General features: G+C 46.8%; 2 protein-coding genes across 5 annotated transcripts in view; one reads left to right on the top strand and one right to left on the bottom strand.

Moving 5' to 3' along the window:
* Positions 1-11,279, bottom strand: part of PTTG1 (PTTG1 regulator of sister chromatid separation, securin) — a 63,763-nt gene extending 52,484 nt beyond the window's left edge. Inside the window, exons 1-2 of the mRNA XM_079916848.1 lie at positions 10,694-11,279; positions 10,088-10,186 (exon numbers count right to left, since the gene is read on the bottom strand). The gene's annotated coding sequence lies outside the window, so the exon portion shown is untranslated. The remainder of the gene's footprint in view (positions 1-10,087; positions 10,187-10,693) is intronic.
* On the top strand, positions 3,460-25,743 carry C1QTNF2 (C1q and TNF related 2). 4 transcript variants are annotated; one of them, XM_079916844.1, is made up of 4 exons: positions 3,460-3,568; positions 3,890-3,987; positions 20,923-21,175; positions 24,979-25,743. In XM_079916844.1, exons 3-4 carry the CDS (start codon positions 20,932-20,934, stop codon positions 25,590-25,592), a joined length of 858 nt encoding a protein of 285 aa, XP_079772970.1. In that variant the 5' UTR covers positions 3,460-3,568; positions 3,890-3,987; positions 20,923-20,931; the 3' UTR covers positions 25,593-25,743. The 4 variants fall into 4 exon arrangements, with proteins under 4 accessions (XP_079772970.1, XP_079772969.1, XP_079772971.1 ...); XM_079916843.1 differs by lacking the exon at positions 3,890-3,987 and having other exon boundaries at positions 3,527-3,568; XM_079916845.1 differs by lacking the exon at positions 3,460-3,568 and having other exon boundaries at positions 3,636-3,987.
* Positions 25,744-27,434: the final 1,691 nt, after the last annotated feature.

The following is a 27,434-nucleotide window of genomic DNA, read 5'->3' as shown; positions in this document are numbered from 1 at the left end:
GCTCTCATACACTCTGCTCCTTCTGCTGACGCCTCTCCCCCTCCTTCTCTGCCACCTTGGCACAGCTGGCCCTTTTTTATCCTGTGCGGCTCACCTTAAACGTTACCTATTTGAGCGATCATCCCAGATCTCCCAATCAAAATACGTTCTCTCGCAGACTCCACACCATCATTCTGTGCCACAGTTCCCTCTTCTTTTCCTTCATAACTCTTACCACAATTTTGAATTCTGTGTTTGAGTGCTAGTAGAATATCTGTCTTTGCATAAGCATCATGGAGATAGAGACCTTGGGTATCTGTTCATGACTGTGACCCCCAACATCACAGTGCCTTGTACACTGTAGTTGTTTGATACTTAATCAATTAATTAATTTATTTGAAGGTTGATTATAGGATCGAAGAGGGGCTGAGGGTAGGAGGTGGAATTGAAAGAGGAAAAGAGGAAAGAACAGCAGTCCTCTGGATTTCTTCCCTGCTTGTTCTGCTGTGCACTCATCTCCCTTCTCTGACTTTTCCAGCACCTATAGTTCACAGCATGACATATCAATTAGGGTTCAAGTGAAGAGACAAAACCCTTCTAGCTCTTTTAAGCAGACACGGATTTAATAAAGAGAATCAACTGAGTTCAGAATCAGGGCAGAGCAAGTTGTGCCTGGGCCTCCAGGAATGATTCCTAGAACATCACCCCAGTACTGACCACCTCCCCTCCCCATCGCACCCACAACCTGGAAGCAAGAGCTCAGGGAGCCACTAGCCCAGTCTCTGGCTACTGGAACACACCACCTTAGGTGTAATCGGGGAACTGGGAGCTACTGCCAGAACTCCAGAGCTGTGCTGTACCTTTTGGGTCAGACCCAGCAAAATGGAGTCCTCCCAGGCCACTGTCTCCTCTGCCCCTAACTCAACTGGTTTTTCTTCCTAACTCAGTTTTGAGTTCAGGTCTTACACAGCACACAGGACTAGCTAAACCTAAATCTCAAACAGGAACCCAGCAGCAAGGAGCCTAGAAAACAGATCTTTAGCTTCTTGGCCTCTGCAGTATAGGAAGGCACACTCAATGAGAGGCGTGGAACAAGCAAATCTACCCCATCTGGCACATGGCTGCCCCTGCCAGACTGTCAACTCTCTGTGGCCATCAGTGTCCTAATGTATCCACGTTCTCTAGAATGAATGAAACTATGGAATGAACTGAAATGAATCAAAGGGGGAAAGACTTCTAATTTTTTATAACACATTGTACCTTTCCTATGACATGTATTGTATTTTGCATCTTACAGTAATTTGTGCTCACATTCATTTTCCCTGTAGACCAGAAGTTCATCTCCTTGTCTCCACATTCATAATAGGTAATACATGTTTGTGGACTGAATAAAAGACATAAACAGGCTACTGGGGAGAAGTCCTGAGCCCCGTTCCAGCTTGAAGCAGCTCCTGAAATAGCCATTTCATGAGTACTTTGGATTTCCTGCTCTGTGATGCCATCACCACTGCAAGGATCCACAGGACAAGGCCCCAAGGGGGAGCTTCAGGGGACCTGGGTTCCAGGACTCCTCCAAACGCTGGAAAAACATCTGTTCCCATTCAGCAAGCCAGTAAACATTTATTTACTGGGTGCTGAGTGTGGCACCACTGCCTTTCCCTATACTGTTCATTAACCATCTTCTTGCCAATAAGGGCATGCCAGTGATTTCAACTTGTGTCGCAGTGGAGTCCCATGGGTAACACATGGAGATTCTTACTCTACCCTAGGAGAGGGGCTTTCCTGAGCCCTTTAGATTCTGAATGGCCTCCTGGCATCCTAAGCCGGGATCCCTCACCTTTTCCATTCCTGACACATCTGGAAACAGACCAAGGTACCCAGAGGGGGTGGTGGACAGAGGTCCCCTTTCCAGCCACCTGTGAATTGACACACTAAACCCCACTGCACGTGTCATCTTTCAGTCATGTTTAGAGCTCTCACCCTCTCCCTCAGGCTCAACTGGACATCACTTCCCCAGGCCTTCCCCTGGCCTCCCAGTTTCATATTCAGTGTCTTCCTCTTCTGCAACACTTATTTCACATGAAACCACTTGTATCATCCTCACTAGACTCTAAGTTCCACGAGGCCAGGCACCAAGCCTATTTGGTTTACCTCTAGATCCCCAGCACCTAGCCAGGGACTGACACGTAATAGATGCTTATTAAATGTTTGCTAAGCCCACTAACTTTCATCCTCAAATAATATTTATGTAATATTAATAATAATTCTCTACATAGTTTGATTGTTTACCAAACATCTCTATGAGTGAGTGTCCCAACTCTAGGGGGAAAGACAGTGCAGGTAATATAATTATTATTCTTCCTCCTTTTCAGAAATGAAATACCACCTATGAGATAACTAACTTGGCTAAGGTGGTGGAACCAGCTTGAGAATTCTAATGCATATCTGCATTAGACTATAAACCTTGGGTCATACACCATCTGTTCACCTGATGCTCTGGCAGCCAAGTGAAATACTGGTAGCTAGTGGAAGAGAGCAGTGGAAGGAATAGAGAGAAGCAAAACCCAGGCCTCTGATGACTTTTCTTTCCTCTAGTGTCTGCTTGCTACCTAAACATGGTCACTCTGCCCATCTGGGAGCTGGGGTCCTCGAGCAGGGGCATGTCTCTAAATGACCTGAGGTTGGGCAGACAGTTAGTGAGGCCAGCGAAGCCTCATCTTCTGGGGAGGAGGGAGATGAGGGCTGGGACACAGGGGTGCCTGTCCATTATTATGTATGTGCACACTCACATTATGGACCAAATCCACACCAAGGCACATATACATATAAACACATACAGAATGAGCCACCGCACAAACAGGTGCCACACAGCATTATGCACATACACACTGATATGAAGTTACTGCTGACTCATACACACATTTAAACGTGCACCCAACACATATATCCAGCAACTATTGTGTACACACTGAAACTGAAGTACACTTCTGTTGCACACCAAGCTGCAAGCTTGGATATGTGCGTATATATGTGCAGACACAGCCCTGATGTATGTTTGGGCACATGCACTTATGCATGCACACACACACACAAAACTAAACATGTACACACGATTCCTAATCACTCTCAAGTACACACACATTCAGTACACAGGAAGAGGTACTCTGTTATAAGCTGTCATGCCCACAGCACAACCCCTAGATCCACAGCGAGATGAATGCTCACGTACAAGCAACACACATTCCTCTTCAAACACATGCACACATACCCACGCACTTGCAAACGCCTGGGTAACAATCACTCTCGCGCACAGAAAATTTCAAATGCACTGACAAGTTCTACGCACAGAGCGATGCATCGACACACTCAAGTTGTTGCCGGAGCTAAAAGGTTTTTCCCAACCGATGCCCAAGAGAGCGCGCCTCGCTGCGGGCCGGCCCACGTGACCCGGCGGAGAGCTCTCCCGCCCATGACGGGATGGGAAAAGTATGCCCGGGGCGGGAGCCGGCTGGGCTGCAGCTACGGAAGGCGGGACGGCCCAGAGCTTCGTGGCTGCAGACCCGTCTGGACGTGGCCGGCGGCGCTGAGGGTAAGTGCGCGGTCTGCCCAGTCCGCACCCCCGCCACCCTCCGGCAGGGATGGAAAGTGCGGGCGGGGAGGGGGGATACGCGGTGCTGGCGCGGGTAGGAGGAGATGGGAGGGAGGGTACTGCCAACACCCCCTCTTTGCAGGCCGGGCAGCCTTATGAATTACAACATGAATTGACATTTATTGAGCGCTTACCGTGTGCCAGGCTCTGTGCTCAGAGGTTTTATCGTTGATAGTAATAGCTCGACCATTTGTCCTGCACCTATTTTGTGCCAGGCCCTGCCAGCCCTCCACTTAAGCTCTTTCGTTTCCATGACAACAGGTTATCACCACCTGCAGAAGGGGCACCGGGCTCAGAGACGTTAATGACTTGCTCAGGTTGCACAGCTAGTAGTTGGTGGTAAAGGGATTTGAAGCCTGGTAAGTCCGAGCCCAATATCCGAGCTAACAATCATAGTTACTTATCAAGTGCATTATCTAATTGACTCTTGACAACATTTCTTTCATCAAATATATCATACAGACAGGCAAGCTGAGATTTGCACCCAGCTCTTCACAACTCTCTTCACTCTCCCTCCCCACTACTTGTCTCCAAGCCTTGTCTTATTTACTTTGTTCTTATTTCTCCATCCCCACTGCCACTGCCCCATTCCAGGGCTGTTCCTCTCAACTAAACTGTTGCACTGGCTCCCTGCAGCCTCCCAGCCCAGGCCTCTCGCCCAAAGCCTGAATCCTTTGTACAACCTCAGTGCAATTGTCCTCTACCCTTTGACTGCAAAACTCTCCTGCGTGGAACCCTTCAAGGGTCACCTCCTTAGACTGGCCATCTCCCAGAGACCCCACTGAACCAGCAGCAATAGCAACGACAGTGTCCTATATGTGCCAATCCAAGGCTGATGCTCAGTTAGTGTTCCAAGTCCTCTCTGCTCCTCCATTTCTGCCCTCCCATCTGCACAGCTTTTCTCTGGTTCATTCCGTTATCTGGTAATCATATCCAGTATGCTCACTTTCAACTGCCGCTCGGCAAACCTTCCACACTTTTCAGAACCTCACTACTGCCCTTCATTCTAATACATCCAGAGCAGCACAGGCTTCCTTTCTTCCCAGATGTCTTACTTCTCCCCATCCCCTAGCAGGGACAGAGCCTTGACTGTCTTCCAATCCTTAAGCCTTCAGGTTACCTTTTGTTTTAAATGATACAAAACTATCAATGCTTACCTTAAAAAATTCACACAGTACAAAAAGGTGGAAAGTGAAAAGTAAAAGGTCACACACTCCTTCCCAATTCTGGGAGGTAACCCCTTTAACAAGATGTGTGTCCTTTCAGGAATTTCCCCCACAAACATACATACACATCTCTATTTATCTGTGTCTATCTTGTTTAAACTCAAGGATAAATCATACTTGACATTCCCTGCTGCAACTTGCTTTTTCACTTAACAGTGTACGCTGGCCATCTTTCCATATGTGCGTATACTTTGTTCCCGTGTACAGTGTGTCATTACACAAATGAATTGAGATTTCTTTCACAAGTCTGGGGCATCTCAAACCTACTCCGCCTCCATCAAATATTCAGCAAATTCCCCCAAGAAGTTACTTCTTTCTCTGCAAATCCCTCCATTCTTCCCTATCTTGCTATTCCTCCTCTCATCTTCACCTGCAGATTGGACACAGACGACTGGACCTTCTTTCCTACAGTCCCAGTGTCTGGTGCTTTCTACTCCTGAATGTTCATCATGGGGCAACACAGACCCTTTATATACTCACAGCTTCCCCCACTCCTTCCTCCAGGTCAGAGGACTGCCAAGCTGGCTTTACCTCCATGAGGCGAACTCCTGCATAAGTCAGATTTCTGTTAATCAAATTCTAATCTAGGTTTACTTTTGAAGGGAATTCTATGCCAAATCTTTTTTCAAGGAAATAATCTTCCTTTGGATTTGTGCATTGCTGTAACTGGCTTACTTCTATAACACACACAAGCAGCTGCCCTGTTAGTTAAGGCTTTATGTGCATGGGTCCTGTGCCCAAGCAGAGGGGCCGTGATAGAGGGGCACGAGCCCTGGGCCCTGAATCAACAGGCTTGGGTTACATCCCAGCTTTGACCTGGGAAAAATGACTTCACTTTTCTGAGTTCTGTATTCTCTCCTGCCAAATAGGGATGATAGCATCAGCCTCTTAGAACTGTGGGGAGAATTAAAGGAGAAAACGAACATCAGAGCTTTGAAATAAGAACATACCTGCAGAACAAACACATGGAGAATACCCTCTTCCTCTAGATCATACGCCAACAAAGGCCATGCACGATACATAAGTGAACAGGATGCATGACATTTAGGAGTGGTGAAGACTTGACACTGAAGAATATAGGTCCTGTGTATTACTTTGCTAGGGCTGCCATAACAAAGTCACAAAGACTGGGTGGCTTCAACAACAAAAATGTATTTTCTCACAGTTCTGGAAGCTAGAAGTCCATGATTAAGGGGATGGCAGATTTGGTTTCTTCTGAGGGCTCTCTCCTTGGCTTTCAGATGGCCACCTTCTGACTGTGACCTCACATGGTTATCCCTTGGTCTGGGTGTCATGTCCTAATCTCCTCTTCTTATAAAGATACTAGTCATATTGGACTAGGGCCCATCCATATGACTTTGTCTGACCTTAATTACCTCTTTAAAGATCTCATATCTAAATGCAGTCCCACTCTGGGCTTCTGGGGGTTAGGACTTCAACATATGAATTCTGGGGAAACACAATTCAGCCCATAACACCTTGTCCAAGAGGTAGCCAATTGGTGCCCTGCCAGAATGCTGCAGATCCTCCTGATTCTCAAGAAAAGCTGGAAATCTTTTTTTTTATTTGAAGTATAATTGAGTTATGATATTAGTTTCAAATGTACAACATAGAGATTCAATATTTTTACACACTACAAAATAATCACCACAATAAGTCTAGTTACCATCTGTCACCATATAAAGTTATTACAATATTATTGACTGTACTCCCTATGCTGTACATTACATTCCTGTGACTTATTTATTGTATAACTAGAAGTTTGTACCTCTCACTCTCCATCTGTTTCACCCATCTTCTCCCTTACCTCCCCTCTGGCAACCATCTGTTTGTCCTCTGTATCTCTGAGTCTGTTCTGTTTTATGTTTGTTCATTTGTTTTGTTTTTAAGATTCCACATGTAAGCGAAATCATATGGTATTTGTCTTTCTCTGTCTGACTTATTTCACTTGGCATAATACTCTCTAGGTCCATTCTAGGTCCATCCATGTTGTCACAAATGTCAAGATTTCATTCTTTTTTATGGCTGAGTGATATTCCATTATATATATCTTCTTTATCCATTCATCTATAGATGGACACTTAGGTTGCTTCCATATCTTGGCTATTGTAAATAGTGCTGCAATGAACATAAGGGTGCATGTACCTTTTCAAATTAGTGTTCTTGTTTTCTTCAGATGTGCATTTTCTCAGAAGTGCAATTTCTGGACCATATGGAATTTCTATTTTTAATTTTTTTAGGAACTTCCTTACTGTTTTCCATAGTGGCTGCACCAATTTACATTCCCGCCAACAGTGCACAAGGGTTCCCTTTTCTCCACATTTTGGCCAACACTTATTTGTTGTCTTTTTGATAACTGCCATTCTGACAAGTGTGAGATGATATCGTGGTTTTGATTTGCATTTCTTTGATGATTAGTGATGTTGAGCATCTTTTCACGTGTCTGTTGGCCATCTTTAGAAAAATGTCTATTCAGGTCTTCTGTCCAATTTTTATCAGGTTGTCTTTTTGCTGCTGAGTCGTATGAGTTCTTTGTATATTGTGCACATTAACTGTTTATCAGATATATTGTTTGCAAATATCTTCTCCCATTCAGTAGGTTGTCTTTTCATTTTGTGGATAGTTTCCTTTGCTGTGCAGAAACTTTTTAGTTTGATGTAGTCCCATTTGTTTATTTTTACTTTTGCCCTTGGCTGAGGAGGCATATTAAAAAAAAATATTGCTAAGACCAATATCAAAGAGCATACTGCCTATCTTTTCTTCTAGGAGTTTTATGATTCCAAGTCTTTAATCCATTTTGAGTTTATTTTTGTACATGGTATAAGAAAGTGGTCCAGTTTCCCAACATCATCTATTGAAGAGGCTGTCTTTGACCCATTGTATATTCTTGCCTCCTTTGTCATAGATTAATTGACCATACAACTGTGGGTTTATTGCTGGGCTGTCTATTCTGTTTCCATTGATCTAAGTGTATCTTTTTGTGCCAGAACCATACTGTTTTGATTACTGCAGCTTTGTAGTATTGTTTGAAATCAGGGAGTGTGATACCTTCAGCTTTGTCCCCCTTTTTCAAGATTGTTTTGGCTATTGTTTTGGGGTCTTTTGCGTTTACACACAAATTTTAGGATTATTTGTTCTAGTTCTGTGAAAAATGTCATTGGTATTTTGATAGAGATTGCAATGACTCTGTAGATTGCCTTGGGTAGTATGGTCATTTTAACAATATTAATTCTTTCATCCGTGAGCATGGTATATCTTTCCATCTGTTTTCTTTCATCAGTGCCTTACAGTTTTCCAAGTACAAGCCTTTTACGTCCTTGGTTAGATTTATTCTAGGTATTTTATTTTGAAATCTTGATTTTAACATAAAATCTCCCAAATTTTACATTGGCAACAATTTCAAACGTTAAAAAAAAAAAAAAGACAACAACAAAAAAAAACCAGAAGCATGGTGCAGTCTATGGTTTGCATAATGTCATTGATAAGCCAGCTGGTCACCCCTTGTCTAGATTATAACTTCCTCGGTGGCAGGACCATCTTCCATAGTTCTCAGCTAGAAGTCCTTGCACATTGCAATCTTAACAAAAATCTGATCACTGAATGACAAAATTCCAATTTTACATCCTTGTTTAAAGTAGGGCACACCCGTAGAAATCCTGCACCTTTGCATTCATGCCATGCTGTAAAATCACCTCAGCTGTTACAACTGCCTTCAGTGCCATTTATCCCAAAGCTCACAACTGTTCAACTCCTCACAAGCTCACTGTTCTCACCATTTTACAGATGAGGAAACAGCAGACCCAGGCCTGCTCATTATTCCTTCTCCCATTATATCTCTCACTGTTTTCATATAGTGCAATTATATCAGAATAACACTACTACTACTGAGTGCTTACTGTGGGCTGTTACTGAATGATCCTATTTAATATTCACAGTTACTCTAATAATGGAAGTATGAGCAATCAAATTACTCATGGAGACATTCCTAAAGACCTCAAATAATTCAAACTGGTGTAATTCAATACAGCTGAAGGATGGCAGGTATTTCTGTTTACCCATGAGAATTTCTGTTTACCTATTAGAATAGCCTTGCAAGGTTCTTGACAAACGTTCACTCATAAAGTGAAACAATAGATTTTTTTATACCATGCTATTTCAAATTCAAATGATTCAAATAAGACGATACACATTGCTTTTCCCATTTCACAGACAAGAAAACTGAGAGATTAAATAACTTAACAGAGGTCAAACAGCTAGAAAATGACTCTTAACCATTACTTAACCACCAGCTCAGCTCTGTGCTCTCGAAGGCTAGCATTGTGTCAGATCTTTAGAGTTACCCTGAATGCCCATCACAGCCTGACTGGAAGTGACTCCATGGAAACCAGCAAGCCCAGGGAAGTCAAGGAAAACTTAGTGGGCTTCCCTGGTGGTGCAGTGGTTGAGAGTCCGTCTGCCGATACAGGGGACGCGGGTTCGTGCCCTGGTCCGGGAGGATCCCACATGCTGCGGTGTGGCTGGGCCCGTGCGCCATGGCCACTGAGCCTGCACATCCGGAGCCTGTGCTCCGCAACGGGAGAGGCCACAACAGTGAGAGGCCCGCGTACCACAAAAAAAAAAACCAAAACTTAGCTTTTTCTCCCCAGCCCTTCAGAGTTCAGACTTTGTTCCTCTCCCTCAGTTCCTGGATCTTCAAGCACAGTCCTTTCTACACCTTTCCAAGGAATCATCTAACCCCCAAATTTCCTTCCCCTGCCTTCTGTATGGTCCTGGATGCTCCTCAGGGGAGCCTGTATCAAAGAGAAAAGAGGAGCAAGGCTTGCTTTCTCTCCTGGTATAGGTAGGCCAGGTGGGACCCTCAGTATAACCAGATGGTGTGCCCTTTAAAAGCAGCAACCCCATCTTTTCATCTTCAGATCCCCAGTATCTGGCCTCCAAGGCAATAAGAATAAGTCACACCATTTATTAGGCAGTCTTTCCAAGCCATGGTACCAAGTACCTGCATACGTGATAGCCCATTTGGCCTCCTGTCACTTGATGAGATAAACATTCTCCCATTGATTCACCTATCTCTGTACTGTGGAGCCTGAACAAACCAGGTGGATCAGGGGTACAGGGCCAAGCCAGACACCCTCATCCTTCCCTCAGGACGGAACGGCAGGAGTGAAGGCCAAGCCTCCCTAGGAATCTCCTTTGGTAGCAACAGACAGAAATAAAACTCAAACTATCTTACCTGAAAATGGAGAATTTATTAGGAGCCTACAGGGGCCTCCACCTGAAATGCCACAGGATTCATGGAGGAGGTCAGGGTGATTTTCCGTTGGCTGAACTGCTGTTGGTGACAATTTTAAACAAGGTCTGAATTTTTGTATCATGTTTTGCTTTCAACATCCATCATCTTGTTTGCTTTTCAGAAGGACAAATAATAGCTAATGCTTTTATATCTCTTCCATAGGGCAGGCCTTACTCTAGGAAAATTAAATCCTCATAAAAACCTTCTAAGGTAGGTACTATTATTATCGTCCCCATTTTGGAGAGGATGAGGATGAGGGAGAGAAGATAAGTAACTTGTAGAAGGTCCCACAGCTAGTTGGTGGGATTTCAACTCCAGCAACTCTGCTTCCATCTAATACAATACCCACCGTGTGGCTATCAAGCACTTGAAACATGGCCAGTGCTGCAAGTGTGAGATACACACTGGGCTTCGAAGACTTAGTGGCACTTAAAGAATGTAAAATGCCTCAACAATTTTTACATTGATTACATGTTGAAATGATGATATTTGAGATATACCGGGCGAAATAACATATGAAAATTAATTTCACCTGCTTCTTTTTACCTTTTTCACGTGGCAGTGAGACCGCTTAAAATGACACATGCGTCTCACATCCTCCTCCTATGGGGGCACCGCTCTGGTCGGCCACTTGGAGGCCGGCCCTCAGGAGAAGCTGGATACAGGGCTCTGAACACCCTCGGGCCTCCTCGCCCGTCTTCACACCCCACACGTCAGCTGCCTGCTTCTCTCACTGCGGTCCTTGGTCTCCAGGGCGGAAAACAGCTGTGGGCAGGTCCAAAGCCTGACGGCTTTGGCTTCAGCCGCCCGGGAGCCTGACTCTGGCCCTCATTTCGAGGACTTAAGTCCCACGTGAAGCAGCCAGGGACCCAGAGGGTGGGCTCCACTCCCACCACATCACACGCCACGCGTGTTGGTGTGTAAGAGTTTGGGCATATCTGTCAGAAAGTAGACCTTGGTGGCGGTAACGCAGGGCCCGCCACGCTGACTTCCGCGGTGCCGTTCGAGTTCCCGCTGAGACAAACCTCGCGAGATCCTGGCTCCTGCTCCGTCATTAAGTCTTGCTTTGGTATTGAACCTCTTTATCTAGACTGAGCCAAAAACAGGGGCACGGGGGTGAGGGGAGGAGAAAACAGCAGATCAAATATTTTCTGAGGCCTCTTGGCAAGTGGGCCCCATGACTTTTTTTTTTTTTTTCCAATAAAAGTTTATTATGAACACAGGAATTGGAATTTTATATAATTAACCTTCCATTTTTTTAACAACTTAAAAATATGAAAACCATTCTCAGCTCACAAGTGCTGTGTCGGATTGGGTCCCAAAGGCTGGTGTTTGCTGACTCCTGCTTTTGGGAAATCCTTTTGTGAGACCGAGAAGGACACTTCCTAAGAGAGGGGCACTGCACGTTTTTTATACTGCTTTATATATATATATATATATTTTTTCAAACCATAGAAATCTATTTTCTCACAGTTCTGGAGTCTAGAAGTCCAAGATCGAGTTGTCAGCAGGGGTGGTTTCTTCAAAGACCTCTCTCCTTGGCTTGCAGATGACCACCTTCTTGCTCCGTCCGCATATGGACTTTCTTCTGTGTGCGTATATCTCTGGTTCTTTTTGTGTTCAAATCTCCTGCTCTTGTGTGGACACCTTTCTGTTGGATTATGGCCCACCCTAACGGCTTCCTTTTTTTTTTTTTTTTTTTTAACATCTTTATTGGAGTATAATTGCTTTACAATGGTATGTTAGTTTCAGCTTCACAACAAAATGAATCAGTTATATATATACATATATTCCCATATCTCTTCCCGCTTGCGTCTCCCTCCCTCCCACCCTCCCTATCCCACCCCTCCAGGCGGTCACAAAGCACCGAGCTGATCTCCCTGTGCTATGCGGCTGCTTCCCACTAGCTAACTACCTTACTTTTGGTAGTGTATATATGTCCATGCCTCTTTATCGCTTTGTCACCGTTTACCCTTCCCCCTCCCCATAGCCTCAAGTCCATTCTCTAGTAAGTCTGTGTCTTTATTCCTGTTTCACCCCTAGGTTTTTCATGACATTTTTTTTTAAATTCCATATATATGTGTTAGCATACGGTATTTGTCTCTCTCTTTCTGACTTACTTCACTCTGTATGACAGACTCTAGGTCTATCCACCTCATTACAAATAGCTCAATTTCGTCTCTTTTTATGGCTGAGTAATATTCCATTGTATATATGTGCCACATGTTCTTTATCCATTCATCCGATGATGGACACTTAGGTTGTTTCCATCTCTGGGCTATTGTAAATAGAGCTGCAATGAACATTTTGGTACATGACTCTTTTTGAATTATGGTTTTCTCAGGGTATATGCCCAGTAGTGGGATTGCTGGGTCATATGGTAGTTCTATTTGTAGCTTTTTAAGGAACCTCCATACTGTTCTCCACGGCCCCATGACTTTTAATCCTCTGTATGTAGACTCAGTGCTGGAGTGTTTCCAAATGGGCATCAGTCTCCAGATCCCAGGAAAGGGGGCTGGTTCCGTGAGCACTGCGGGAGGAGCGGCAGCCAGACCCTTTCTCCTCCCATCGGCCTCTGTCAGCTTCTCAGAGAAGCTGTTTCCAATTTGCTTCTTGGAATTCAGGGAGGGCATGGGGTGTTTTCATCATGGAAATTTCACTCCCATCAAAGCGAATTTTCAGTAAGCTTCATCTGCGAGCAAGCATCACCCCAATCCCATCACCAGCCCTTTCCTTTTAACTGCAAACGCAGGGAGAATTGCCCGGCTGCATCAGGCTCAGGTGTCCTCCACCTGAAACACTCCAGGGGCTCCTAGTGGGAGGTCAGGACTGCACGCTGTTAGTTCCACTGCAGTTGGTGGCAGTTACGGTTTTAAACAAGGCTCTAACTTTTGTATCATGTTCTGCTTTCAACATTGGTTATCTAGTTTGATTCTCAGGAGAACTCTGTAAGGCAGATGGGGTGAGGGTTATGATCTCCATCTTACGGGTGAGAAAATGAGGCCTGGCTAGGAGGAAATGACTTTTTCCACGTGGCCAGTGAGTTATAAAACCAGGCCTGGGACCCACATGTTCTGAATCCAAGACCAGTGTTCTCCTTGGGTTTCCCTCAGTAGCCAAGTGTGGTTTTGTCATCCTTTTGCTCCCTTTGCTCTTTTGTTACACGAGTGACCATTTCATTCAAGGCCGTTGAACAGCTGTGAGTTGAGCCCTTACTGTGGGCAGGGCAGACCCTGTGCTAAGCTGTGGTCATAACAGAGAGCAAGACAGGCAGGGCCTCTGCATTCCTGGACCTTCCACTCCAGGGGGAAGACAGACAACAGAAAGTTAATGAGCCAAGGAACAAAAAATGTATAATCACAACTCGGGCCAAGTGCTTTGGAAGGAGGACCAGGGTGGTCTGAGCAAACAAGCAGGGGTGGGCCTCTCTGAGGAGGTATTAGCCCTGAGACTTGAAACATGGGGCAGGCAGCTATCTGACGGCTTCTGAGGGAGAGGATTACTGTGTCACACTCGGGGCTAGAAGCTTTGAATACATTATCTCATTATTCCTGGATGAACTCCGTGAGGTAGGTATACTATTATTCCATTGGATATAGTTGAGGAAACTAAGTGGCTGTGTTTCCCACAGCTCTTAGTCACTGAGTGAAACACCATCCCTACCTGTCAGTGTGTCCAACCTCATAACCAACAGGTCAAATTTATTTGAGCACAATTTATATCTTCCGGTCTCCAAGGGAGATTGTGCAGAACTCAGGCTCAGCCACGTTGCTCAAGGCCCAGACAAGTGTCCCTGGAGTTTCCACATTCCGGTAGAGGCACTGAGAGACCCATATCCGCACTGCTGGCCCTTCTCACATCACAGTCTGAATAGAGGGCCCTTGGGAGGGAACCAGGGGTTCATGTCCTGAGAGCTAAGGGCAAGAGCAAGGAGGAGGAAGGCTCCGCCTCTGACAGGGGACCTCAGGCTGGGGCCCTTTAAGCGTCTAGTGTTTTCCTAGAACACTTGTCTTTACGAATCATGAGCTACTTAACTCAGAGATGAGGAACCCAGGGACTGGGTAAATTAAAACCAGACTAAAGAACTTCATCCCAGCTTAGCACCTCATGATTCCATTTTGGGGGTTGAGCCAAGTAACATTATTTTCCCCTCAGCAGGAAGACTACCAGGCAGCCTTCCCTGGTCAACTTACACCAGCAAGGACAATTTAGGAACTAAGATAGTTTTTTTAAAGGTGAAGAAGGACTAATGCTTATTTTTTCTTATCAATTGAACAGACATTTATGGAGTACCTGCTGTATGTAAAATATTCTGCAAGCCCCCTCCCTGGAATGGGGGTAGGGGCCCTGTGCTCTAGGAGGTCAAAGGAAGGAGGGATTAGAATTGGATCGGGTTTGGGTTAGAAAAACTGGGGAAAGGAGAAAACTTCTTTGAATCCAGGGGTATCAGGGCCCTTTTGGATTTAGGCCACAGCCTTGTTTTCTCTTCACCGTGAATTTTCTTCAGGGCGGAGTCTGGGTCTCAAACACACATTAACCAAGCAAATATTTCTTGAATACCCGCTATGAGCAAAGAAGTTGGAAGCCCTGGGGATATAGCTGGTGTCCCTGCTCCCATGGGGCTTCCATTTTAACGGGAGAGGCCCAGTAAATGGGCAAGCAGACAAATGCAGTGAATACGGGTGAGATATAAGGGCTGGAAAGACAGGACAAGGAGCTGGGCTCCAAAGGGAGAGCTGTCTGAGAGGAAGGCCTTGGAGGAAGTGACATTTAAGCTGAAACACAATAGATAAAGAGCCAGCATGCCAAGAGGGTGGGCCCCCGGGTTGCAGGCAAAAGGGTGAAATGGAGCTTCGCCTGAAATGGGGGGGAGTGCAGGAAGAGAGGGGAAGAACCAGGGTTAGGATGGAGGCAGGGGGCCATTTCCTTTAGGGCCACATCAAGGGTTTGCTATTTGCAGCCAGCAGCCACTGGAGTAAGACCGTCCAGGAAGTGATGTGGCTGAGTTATGTTTATAAAGGGTCTCTCTGGCTTGGGCTTGGAGAGTGCCAGTGGAGGCAGCAAGAGACAAGGCTGGAGGCTCTTGACGGCTCTAAGCAAAGAATGAGGTGATGGGGCTGAAGGGGAGGTGCTTTGTGCACCCTGGTCTTTTGGTTCAGCCCCTGGGGACACTCCGTTAATACTCCAAAGGGGCATCTCAATGGTGGGATGTCAGGGCTCAGAGGCTGCCCCCTATCACCTTGACTAAACCACGTGTGGGCCTCTCAAAGGACAGGAGGTTTCCTCAAGCATCAATCTCAAGTACCCTGAAGGAGAAAAAGCATCACTTTTACATTCTCTTAACCATGTATTTTATATGATATAATAAAAGATGAGACATCAAAGAAATTTCTCTGTTGCTGTGTGTGGCTTTGGCCTATGCTTCAAGGTATCTTCTGTAATTTCAGATATTTAGGAAGAAAAATCCAAAAAACACTGACATAATGGAAAGCATTTGGGTGTTAAGGTCTGCCAAACCCAAGTTCAAATGTAACTTCTGCCATGAACAAGTTGTATAAACATGAGCAAATTAACCTCTCCGAGCTTCAGTTTACTCTTCTATAAGACAGGAAAAAAAAAAATAGCAGGGAAGGGAACAAGGCATAGTACATTACATATAGTCTTCAGAGCCCCTCAGACACACGTTCGAATGTTCTCCCCAGTACTCGAATAGTGTGATTTGGGGTAGAATCATTTCACTTCTCAGACCCTCTGTTTCTTTTTTTTTTTTTTAATATTTTTTTAATTTATTTTGGCTGCATTGGGTCTTAGTTGTGGCACGCGGGATCTTCGTTGAGGCATGCGAGATCTTTCGTTGCAGCATGCAGGCTTCTCTCTAGTCGTGGCACGCGGGCTCCAGGGTGTGTGGGCTCGTGGTTGAGGTTCGCGGGCTCAGTAGTTGTGGCACGCAAGCTTAGCTGCCCCGCGGCATGTGGGAACCTAGTCCCCCGACCAGGGATCGAACCCACGTCCCCTGCATTGGAAGGCAGATTCTTTACCACTGGACCACCAGGGAAGTCCCCAAGCCTCTGTTTCTTCCTCTGAAAAATGGGACTATAAGTTTACTGCCTTCATAGGGTTTATTGTAAACTTCAAATAAAATAATTCCAATAAAGAGCTTTGCACCGTGCCTGGAAGTTTGTAGGTGTCCAGTTAAGTCAGTTTGCTTCTGCCTCAGTTTCCCTGTCAGTAACCAATGAGGTTGGCTTAAATGGCCCGTTGGGGCTCTCTTCAAGTTTGTCATTCTAAGTTTATTTTTAAGACCCAGCAAGAGTTCACCTGTCTGGATGCCTTGCAGCCTTGGCCCCCCTCCAAGCCCTCATCCCCAGGTTTTTCCACCACTGTGGTATGGAGAGTAGGCTGGGAGCAGGGCTATTTGGAGCTGGTTTTTTCAGAGGTGCCCCTCTGAAACAGAGACACTCTGCTCCCTCCCTCTTGGTTTGGAACCAGAACCTAGTCTCCCCGCCTTTATTTCCAAAACAGTTCCTGGCTCGAGCTGCTTCAGGAACCTCCAGGCTCCAGCTCTGAGAAATCCCTTCCTCCCTGCGTGTTCCAGAGCCTCCGCCCCGCCACTGGGGCCCACCCTGGGCCAGCATCACTAAGCGGGATCACTCAGTAAGCCCCCCTCTCAGCTCACTTCCTCCGCCCTCCCTCCCTCCCTTGTCCCAAATATTCGCAGGTTGCAACTTTCCAAACTATTTCAAACCTGCTTTGAGAAGTCGGTTTCTCTTCTGGGGCCCCAGATGTGTCCCAGCTCACAAGTAACACTAAGACCAGTTTTGTAAGATTCTCATCAAGGAGACAAGGGAAGGAGATGGAGATTCCTGGGGCCTGGGGAGTGCCTAGGACAGTTTTCCAAAGTCCATCATGCATGTAACTTCCACCGAGTTTGCCTCCCACCTCCCACTATCACTTATGCAGCCCATGTGGAGCCCAGGTGGCACCAAAGGTGAGACTTCTTCCTGTCCCCCAGTGCAGGTGTAAGACTGGCTGGACCACCTGCCACCCTTCTCAGCTCACCTCTTTCCAGGCTGAAGGAACGAGGGGAAGGAGAAGTAAAGGGACAGACAGCAGGGGGATTCTTGTTTCTTGGCAGGAACAGGGCTAAGCTCCTCGGCCCGTCTGGGCCTGGCAGACAGGGATGTCTCTTTTGTTGGGGGCCTTCTGCGGGCTCCTTGGCGGTTCCCAGGTTGAGCCCTCTGACTGTAACAGCCATGAAGCGGGCCACCACACTTTCTTTCGCCAGCAAGTCCAGGCCTCACCCTCAGCTTCTGGTTTTCGGGCATCCACCCTGCATGGTTATCACTGCTGGGCCCCTCGCTTTCTGTCCTGGTGCCTCCAGCTCAGGCCGGCTGGGGCTGCGGAATGCCTGGCACCTTCTGTCTACCAGAGAAGGCAGGCGAGAAGGCAGTCAGCCCAGTTTCTGTGCAACTGAGAGCTCTCTCTTCCCCCTTTCATGCAGCAACCAGCCACTTTCCCACCCACCAGCTTCCAGAGGCAGGCCTCAGATTCATTTCCATGCCTCCTCCCCTTCCCCACCACACGGGTTGCATTTTATTCAGTAAAATCCAAGAGTGCCCAGAGTTATGGAATGAGCTCTCAAACTATTCCTTTGTCATTTCTTCACTTTGGCCTGACCTCTCAATTGAGCATGCAGCCTCTCGTGTGTCCTGGTGCTCAGGTGAGAATTTTGATTTTAACACCCACCTTCCCTGACCCACTAAGTCTTTCTTTGCACCCTCTCCCAAGGACTAGATACCCAGACCTAACCTGTGCCCCTGTCAAGTCCCTCTCTTTACGTTGTGCCACAGGCCTTCCTTGCGTCCTAGCAGATGCTCTGTCCCAGGGTCCCTGGCGCTGTGGCCCTGTCTGGGGGTTTCCAAGGTTTCCATGCTTATTTGTGGAGCCTTGCTCAAGATTCTTTAATAATGGGTGTGCACTGCCACAGAAGACAGTGTTCTTTGTGCAAAAGTGATATTAGAAAGGGGTATAGAGGCATGAAAAATGTACTATCACCAAACTGAAACTTTTTTCTTCAATTCATCAGGATTACAGAAACTGAAAAGACAATAACTTTGTTACTGTATGATGTCATGTTATTTAAGGCAGTATCTGGTACTAGATCATCTCTACCTAGCCAGGGACACCTCTGTGACATTTATTCTCTGAGGTCCAGAGAAAGAAAGTAACTTATCCAAAGTCACCAGGTTGGTGAGCCTTGGAGCTGGAACTAGACCAGGCCCCCGAGTGGCAGCGCAGTGCAGTGCTGCGGTCTCCCCTCCTCTCCCTGGCAGGGGAGGCCTGGTCTTCTCTCCCCTTCATCTGTTCCCAGGGTTAAAGATTTGGAGGGGTCAGGAGGAAAGGTAGAATCGGCCTGTTTCCAGAGGTGGCACAGTGGTCTGGACAGGCTCCCAGGCCTCAGGCAAAGCAGCATGTGAAGGGAAGGGAGGTTGAGGGCCCAGGAGGGAACTGTGAGCTCCAAGGGTGAGATCTGAGCAGTGGTCCTCCCTTACTGCCAGTGTCACGGCTGCGGGGAGCCCCCTCATGCTTGAAGGCTGTGATGAGGCAGCTGAAGGCTGTGCGGGAACGGAGAAGCCAGCAAGACTTCATATCTAGTAAGAGAGGGCCAAGTGGACTCTGAAAGTCTCAGTCAGCATCAGAGGTGAAGGGGCTTAGAAATCATCTAGTCCAGTGGTCCTCAAAATGCGTCCGTGAACCGACAGCATCAGTGTCCCTCACATACCACATAATAATGCGAATCTTCCAGCCACAACACAGACCTACCAAATCACAAACTCTGGAGGTGGGACCCAGCAGTCTGGGTTTGGACAAGCCCTCCAGGTGGATCTGATGCATGCTCAAGTGTAGAAACCAACCCCTTATTTTTCAGGGGGGGAACTGAGGCCCAGAGAGGGAAAGGGGCTTGCCTAAAGTCACAAAGCCAGTTACCACTTCAGAGCTCACCCTAGAGGCAAGAAGTCATACCTGGAATGTTCTCTCTTCTGGTTTCATTCCAGGGAGAGAGGCTGTTGGTCACAAAGTGACTGAGCCAGTTTGTTGAGAGATCTTGAACAAGTGGCTTATTTCTGCTCTGGACCTTGGCTTCTGCATCTTCCCGGTGAGGGGCTGGAGGTAGATAATGTCTGGGCACATAACACTCTGGTCTCTGGTGTGATCATGCCCCAGCCTTAAGGACACGGTGTGAAATTAAGACATATTGAGACTTGCAAATTGTCCCAAAAAAATTATATCCCACACGTCTTTTCCAGGAAGCTATTACACCAAATGTGCCACCAAAATGAGAGAGTGAAAAAATAAAATAAAATAAGAGAAAAACACGGGATTCGTAAAGCAGGAGATACAACGCAGGAGAGAGGCAAAGACAATTGCCATGATGGTTATAAAGGAAAATCCTGGGATGACAGCTTAGCATGTACAAAGGTTGGAAAAAGAGAATGGAGGGCTCCAGGACTTACGTCTTTAGGAAAATACATGGGAGAGGTAAATTATCTGATACATTCGATAATGTAGAAAATAGTGGCGTAGAGAACTAAGCAAATAAAATTATTAATATCTCCAGTAAGAAAAGTGTGTGTAAGAAAGGAAGTATAATTATAGTACAGTGCTTAGCTTAGCAGTAAACAAGACACAATAATTCAGAGTGAATTTTGATTCAGTCAAAGATTATATCTGAACTGCATGAGGGAGAGAAAACAGGGTCCTAGAGTGACGGAGGAGGGCTGAATCCTCATCTGTCACATACAGGAGTTCAAAAGGAAATGTCCAAAATTGTTAAAAAGAAACCATGTAAGCATATTGTCTTTTAATGTCAGTAAATGCCAGAAGAAATACCCAAAAGAGTTTGGAGTGGGCGAGGGTTGAGGGGTGGGTATGAAGGTCACACACAATTTTTCATTATAAGCTTTATGGTATTATTTGACTTTATAACAATGTGAGTGTATCATTTTTATTATTTTTTAACTGGGAAAAAAGAAAAAAAAAAAGCAGTGTAGCCTGAAGCAAAGCACACAAGCTCTGGATTTGCCCAGCCTCGTTCAAATCCCAGCCCTGCCAACTGCTAATTGCCTAACTTAGTCATGCTGTGAACTTCTCTGAGCCCCCATTTCCTCTCCGTATCTATTCGGTAAGGATGCCGTGAGATTAAGTAATGTGTGGAAAGCTCTTAGCCCAGGCCTAGTGCACAGGGAGCCCACCACAGAGGAGCTGTGCCCACGGCCCGCCAGTGCTGTTGAGGCTTGGGGCACCTTCGCTCAGAGCTGACACCTCACTTCTCACCCACCAATGTGCTACCCCAAATCCTCTGGGAGAGGCAGCCTAGTTGCAAATCACCGCCTGCAGTTGGAAGTATTGATATTTCTGCCCTTGTAACTTTCCATTCATGCCACATATTTGAATGAAACCATGGAATTTTTCTCTCCATCCACAGCTCCTCCCCAGCAGCTGTCACTGGGCTGTCAGTTCTGCCACTCTGGAGCGTGACAGTGTGAGGACGTGTGCCTCCCCCGCAGGAGCCCTCCCAAGGGTATTCTGAGTCCATGACTCAGCTCATCCAAATATGTCCTCAAGATGTGATGACACTGTCCAACTACTTGTATGTGATGTGGGAGATAGGAAGGATCAGAAATGCAACTGTGTCTCTCCCAGATGCCCTCTCCTCCTCTTGATGCCTTTCTGACTGACCCCCAGTTAGCTCACAGCTCTCTTGCCTCCCATAGGTGACCACCATGATCCCCTGGGTGCTCTTGGCCTGTGCCCTTCCATGTGCGGCCGACCCGCTGCTTGGTGCCTTCGCCCGCAGGGACTTCCAGAAGAGCTCCCCTCAACTCATCTGCAGCCTGCCTGGCCCCCAGGGCCCACCGGGCCCCCCAGGATCCCCAGGGACCTCAGGAATGGTCGGAAGGATGGGCTTTCCAGGCAAAGATGGCCGGGATGGCCAGGACGGGGACCGGGGGGACAGCGGAGAGGAAGGTAAGAAGCCCAGTGCCTGTCTCTCCTGTCCCCACCTGGGGTTGACAACATCTGACACGAAAGGGGTTTGCAAAGTTATGAAAACTAATGTGAATTCCATTTCATTGTAAACCAAATTAATGTGTTTTTAAAAAACAGAGCAGTATATTCTCTGGAAAGGAATGGTGAGCATCAGATCTGTTCCTGCCCCAGCTGCACCGTTGATTTGCTGAGTGACTTTAAGCAAGTCTCCTGAAATATTATTCAGAACTCTTTCGGGCGCAAGCGACAGAAACCCGATTTATAGCCCCAAATGGAATTTATTGGCTCATACAACTAGTAAGTCCAAGAGCTGAGCTTCAGGAATAGCTGGGTCTAGGAGCTCAAATATTGTTGTCAAGGCTTTGCTTCTCTCGGTGTGTTGGTTTTGTTCTCACAAATGTTGGAAGTTATGAAATGCCCACTGGTGGGCTCAAGCCTACCTCCTCATGGCTTGATCCACAGAGCAATTCTCAGGATGACTGAGTCTCCTTGATCACATGTGCATCCTGGACCAATCCCTTTGACTATGGAGGTGAAGTACCACCATTTGCTAGGACTGGGTCAAGTGCCCACCCCTTGGTGTGTGTGAGTGTGTGGTGACGGCAGTTGGCCACTGTGACTGACAGCCTCCCTAGGACCACATGAAGTAGTGAAGGGCAGGGTGCCAGGGGTGAAGGGGTGCCAGGCAGGTAGCAGACAAGTTGGATACTGTCTACAGCCCTTCTCATCCTTGACATTCCTTATATCCTGAACGCTTACCCCAGTAACCAAGCACTTTTCAGTGTCAGCAGCATCCCAAAGTGTACATTTCGAGCATTAGTGAAATCATAATTTTTATTTGTATGGCATTTTCACATTGACAAAGCACTTTTGAGTATGCCGCTCATTTGCTGGTATAGCAATACCATCCTATGGGTGAGGTATTCTTATTATCCCCATGTTACAGATGAGGACACAAAATCAGAATGATTAAGTTGAGAACAGCACGTCATAGCTGCAAGAACTTAAACTTTGTAACAAACCTGGATACCAATTTTGACAAATTACCTCGCCCGTCTCCAAACCTCAGTGTCCTCTTCTCTAAAATTGGGATTATAACAGGACCTACCTCACACGGGTGCAGTGAAGATGAAATAAAATAACATGTGAAGCACCTGTCTCAGAGTAGACATACAATAAATGGTAGTTGCCCCTTAATAGACTTGCTGAGCTCACACCACAGGCTGGTAGCAGACTCCAAATCCAGGCCCTTTCCTACCAGATCAAATTAATTCCTCCAAAAGCACCTCCTTTCCAGAAGAATAACTATAAAAATAATGATAATGGCTTTGACTTAAGGGGGGTCAGAGTATGTCTGGCACTGGACAACATAGTTCCCATTTCCTGACCACAGTGATCAGTTGGGATCTGAGCGTGTGCTCCAAGCAGAGCCAGCCAGAGTTTGCATGACATTTTATGACATGATCCATCATCCTTATGAACCCTAAGAGAAACAGGATATCTCTGCTCTTGACTTTCCCCACCTTGATTAAGAACTCTGAGGATGTAGGTTTGGGGCTGTTTTGGCTGTCTCTTCTGCCATGTATTGAGTCTCTGCTGAGAATTAAGCCAACACACCAAGGAAGGCAGTGTTGAGAGATGCAGAGTCCTGACACACATAACCCAGATAAAGCTGGGTCATCCTGGGACCAGTCGTAGGACAGGATAATCTCCAACCACCCTCCCCCTGACATACACATACAAACCCACCTCCAGAGAGGTCTTGACAAGTAAAAGTCAGCTTTTCCAGAAGTTTCTCAAAAAAGGAAATCAAAAAGGAAGCACACACCATAACACGTCATAAAACTTCCTTATCTATTTGTCTTCCCAAAAAACTCCAATCCAAAATGACCCTGTCTTTATTCCTCCTCTTCTCATGGTCCTTTCTCCCACCTTTCATTTATTTTCATTTTTTCAAAGAACAGCTTTTTGACCTTTCTTAGTTTTATTTTTTCCCCCATTCCTTTTATTTATTTTTAATTACACGTATAATACACAAATACATTTTCATTGTAATATATTCAAACAGTATAAATAAAGCAAGATTTCTTCTTAATTCTTACCCCTCGTCATCCTCCTTTCATCCTCCAAAGGTAACCACTATTAATTGGTTAAATGTATAACCTCCCTGGCCTCTTTCATATATTTACATGTATGTATAATAATACCAAACACTTCCAGGCACTCAGCATAAGCAATCCGTTCCTGGAAACTAGATGTTCAGTGAGAAAATGCTATTTGGAAATCTATTTCCCTGTTTCTTAAAATAGGAAAAATTTAAATGCATTACACGTGAACACAAAACTCTAAAGCACAGAAAAATCCCTGTATGTGTACAAGTAAGGAGCCAAGTACCTTGTTAGGATGTGAAATATCTGCAACATTACCTGCTGATCACCCAGTTTGTAGGATGGTTAACGAACACTTGCTTTGTGTGCTGTGATGCTAAGACACTGCTTAGCACCTGGCAACCCCTCCAGCAGCAGGCTCCCTGACTGACATCTGGCATGCTTTCCAAAGCATCTACCCACAGCTCTGCCAGTCTGCCGGTTGTATCAACCGTACCGCCATTGTGTTTGGATGTGACTCCAGTCGTTACCCAGATACAGTTTGTATAAAATGTTGTATTGAGTTTGGGGGACATAAATATAAATGTTTCCCACATAATCATCAGCCAAAAAATGTTGTATTGAGAGAAATGCACATTATTAGAGTATGGGTATTAAAAACCCAGAGGTGTTCTACAGACACATATTACTGTGAAAATGTAATACTGTGAAAACGTTCTGCAGGCTATACCAAGTGTATTTAGCAAGTGTTTACTATGTGCCAGGCACTTAAATGGGTGTAGAAATAGCGTTGTGGTTTCCTCTGAACAAAAAGAAGTTTCTGCCACCTGCTTGTTCCTCTTCACAGTGTAGTTTAGAGAAGTTTTCAAACAGTGCATGCAAATCTGCCTCATTTTTTAAACTCCTGCAGAGAATAGCACATAATGGATGGACCATCATTTTTCTCATTATCTCCCTTTGGTTGGGCATTTAGTTGTTCCTAGTGTTTTGCTATTGGAAGCAATGCTGCTGTAAAAACCCTTGCCCTTGGGGCTTCCCTGGTGGCGCAGTGGTTCAGGGTCCGCCTGCCGATGCAGGGGACACGGGTTCGTGCTCTAGTCCGGGAAGATCCCACGTGCCGTGGAGTGGCTGCGCCCATGAGCCATGGCCGCTGGACCTGCGCGTCTGGAGCCTGTGCTCCGCAACAGGAGAGGCCACAGCAGTGAGAGGCCCGCGTACCGCAAAAAAAAGAAAAAAACCTTGCCCACGTGGGCAGGGATCTTGGGCACTGGGCAGGGAGTTCACTAAGGTCAATGGTTTGAAGTCAAGAGGCTTCTTGCAATTCTTGTCTCAACCCATTACCAGCACAGCCGGGGGAAGGATTGACCTGGCAGACAAATCAGACTCTTCCTTAGAAGGCAGGACAAGGGGAGGGCGTGAATTGTTACAAGTTATTTTTGCCCTGATCCACATGATTCTGGAAGGTATGTGTCACATTCGCATTTTCCAGATAAGAAGGGAGAAGTGCCCCTGGTTGTACCATCAGGATTTGCACCCATTTCTATGCGACTCCACAGCCTTCATGTTCTTTCCCTTATCCAAAGGCTTGTGCTCTAAGGATGGAAAGCCCAGGCCAACGGCCTCTGCCTAGTTCTCTGAGGTCCCCTCTGTAACACCAGCTGCTCTGTCTTCCAGGTTCACCTGGCCGGACAGGTAACCGGGGAAAGCCAGGACCAAAGGGCAAAGCAGGGGCCATTGGGCGGGCCGGCCCTCGCGGCCCCAAGGGGGTCAGTGGTGCCCCAGGAAAGCATGGCACACCGGGCAAGAAGGGGCCCAAGGGCAAGAAAGGGGAGCCCGGACTCCCAGGCCCCTGCAGCTGCGGCAGTGGCCACGCCAAGTCGGCCTTCTCCGTGGCAGTGACCAAGAGCTACCCAAGGGAACGGCTGCCCATCAAGTTCGACAAGATCCTGATGAACGAGGGCGGCCACTACAACACGTCCAGCGGCAAGTTCGTCTGCGGCGTGCCAGGGATCTACTACTTCACCTACGATATCACGCTGGCCAACAAGCACCTGGCCATCGGCCTGGTGCACAATGGCCAGTACCGCATCCGGACCTTCGACGCCAACACGGGCAACCACGATGTGGCCTCAGGCTCCACCATCCTGGCTCTCAAGCAGGGTGACGAGGTCTGGCTGCAGATCTTCTACTCAGAGCAGAATGGGCTCTTCTATGACCCATACTGGACCGACAGCCTCTTCACGGGCTTCCTCATCTATGCCGACCAGGACAACCCCAATGAGTTGTAGACAGGCCAGTGCTGGGTCACCGAGGAGGGCACCAGCTTCTGAGCTTGGGCTTCCAGAGCAAGACCCCTAAACTGTCTGTTGGGAACTGGAAGTTGGGAGCTTCTAACCTCTGGCCGACCTCCTCTGCCCCTCTGTTCCTCCATCATTAAATCCAAGCTTTTTTATTCATCCTTCCATCTATCCATTTGCTAATTTTCTTAATATGTACTATGTGGTGGGCACTGTGCTACACTCCAGAAGGTACCTCAGTGAACAAGACAGACTGTGGTTCTCTCCTCATGGGGCTTACATTCTAATGGGAGAAAAAATTTACAAACAAACCAACAAATAGTATAATTATTGTGGCAAGATGGAGATGCACATGCCATGGTTGAGAGTAATAGAAAGAACAGGAGACAGGGAAAAGGGTGAAATTGTTTTTTTAGATATCATCTTTTTGCGTTTACTTACATAAAGTCTACAAATCTTAAATGGACAGCTCAATGAATTTTCACATATGTACACACCTTGTCACCTTCATGTAGATCAAGAACAGAATATCTCCAGCCCCCCCAACTCCTCAAGGCTCTCTGAAGCCCCCTCCAAGTCAGTACCAAGAAGAAGTTAATTTTTAAGCTGGGCCCTAAAACAGGAGATATAGCAAGGCAAAGGGGGAGGGGTGTCCTGGCAGAAAGAGCGGCAGGTGTGGAGGAAAGAGCTTGGCACACCTGCGGAACTGGCTGAAGGCCAGAGGGATGGGTGAGTGAGAAAGGAGATAGGGACCTGAGGTGCGAGGCTGGAAGGTTACACGGAACCTCACAGGTCGTGGCAAAGAGTTCATTCAGCTCAAGAAAGCAGGCGTGAGCGTGACAGTCATACAGGGATGACCTTGAATCTGCTCCACGCGTGAGGCAAGTCAACGTCACACTTAAGCCCTTCATTATTAGTAACAAATCACCTGCGGGCCCGCTTCTCAATCAGTGAGGTACTTGGGTTACCCCAGCATGCCTGAGAACCACTGGGCGGACGTGAGTAGCGTACAGATGAATCTCTTCCCCCGCCCCAGGGTTTCCAGCGTGCAGGGATCTGAGCAGCTGGTGCTGAGAAGCCTCCCAGGTTGATTGCTGGAGAGAACTTTCTGATGGAACCGCAGGTCCCTGGCAGATTGGGTTGACCGTCTCCTAGCTGGAAAAGTGGGGCTGGGGGGCAAAGGAAAGGAAAGGAGACGCTGCCTGAGGTGGTCCTGGAAGGGGTGAACCCCTCCGTAAATGAAATGGAGCTTACTTAAAATAATTCCATTCTCTTTAGGCCACAAAACATATCAGTTTGGGATGGGTCTGAGAAACCTAAGAAGGAGTTTGGGGCCCAAGCAGATTAGTGTGTGGTTGGGGTCCTGCCCAGCACCCCTGTAGGAAAGGGCCAGCTTCTGAGCTCGAGGCATTTTTGTCTATGAACAATTCTTTTGTCTTTTCCTTTCTTCTTCTTTATTTTACATTCTTAAAAAGAGCACCTTTAGCCGCTTCCTCTTCCTGCCCCCAGGGATTCAAGCATTTGAAGGCAGTTGACTCAACTCTGTGAAACCTCAGTAATAAATGCAGCCTGAGCAAGACGGGCAGGACCCTGAAGCTCTGTAGTTGCCACTTCTGGGCCTGACCTAAACCCATGTCCCCTTGGCAGCCTGCCAGGGAATCCTGGGGTGGGGGGATAATGGGGTGGGGGGAGCCTTAGCACTCTTTATAGGGGATCGGGCAGGTGGAGGCAGAGGCCTTGCAGGACCAAGTTCTGGGGTCTCGTCTTCCTTGGATGTGGCCCAGGACTGCTGGAAGTGGGGAGGTGGGAGCGCTGGGTTGGTGGCAGGTGGGC

The sequence above is a fragment of the Stenella coeruleoalba genome (assembly GCF_951394435.1).
Source record: "Stenella coeruleoalba genome assembly, chromosome: 3".
In the NCBI taxonomy this organism is placed as follows: domain Eukaryota; kingdom Metazoa; phylum Chordata; class Mammalia; order Artiodactyla; family Delphinidae; genus Stenella; species Stenella coeruleoalba.
The sequence above is the reverse complement of the archived record's forward strand: the minus strand, read 5'-3'. Positions and strand labels throughout refer to the sequence as shown.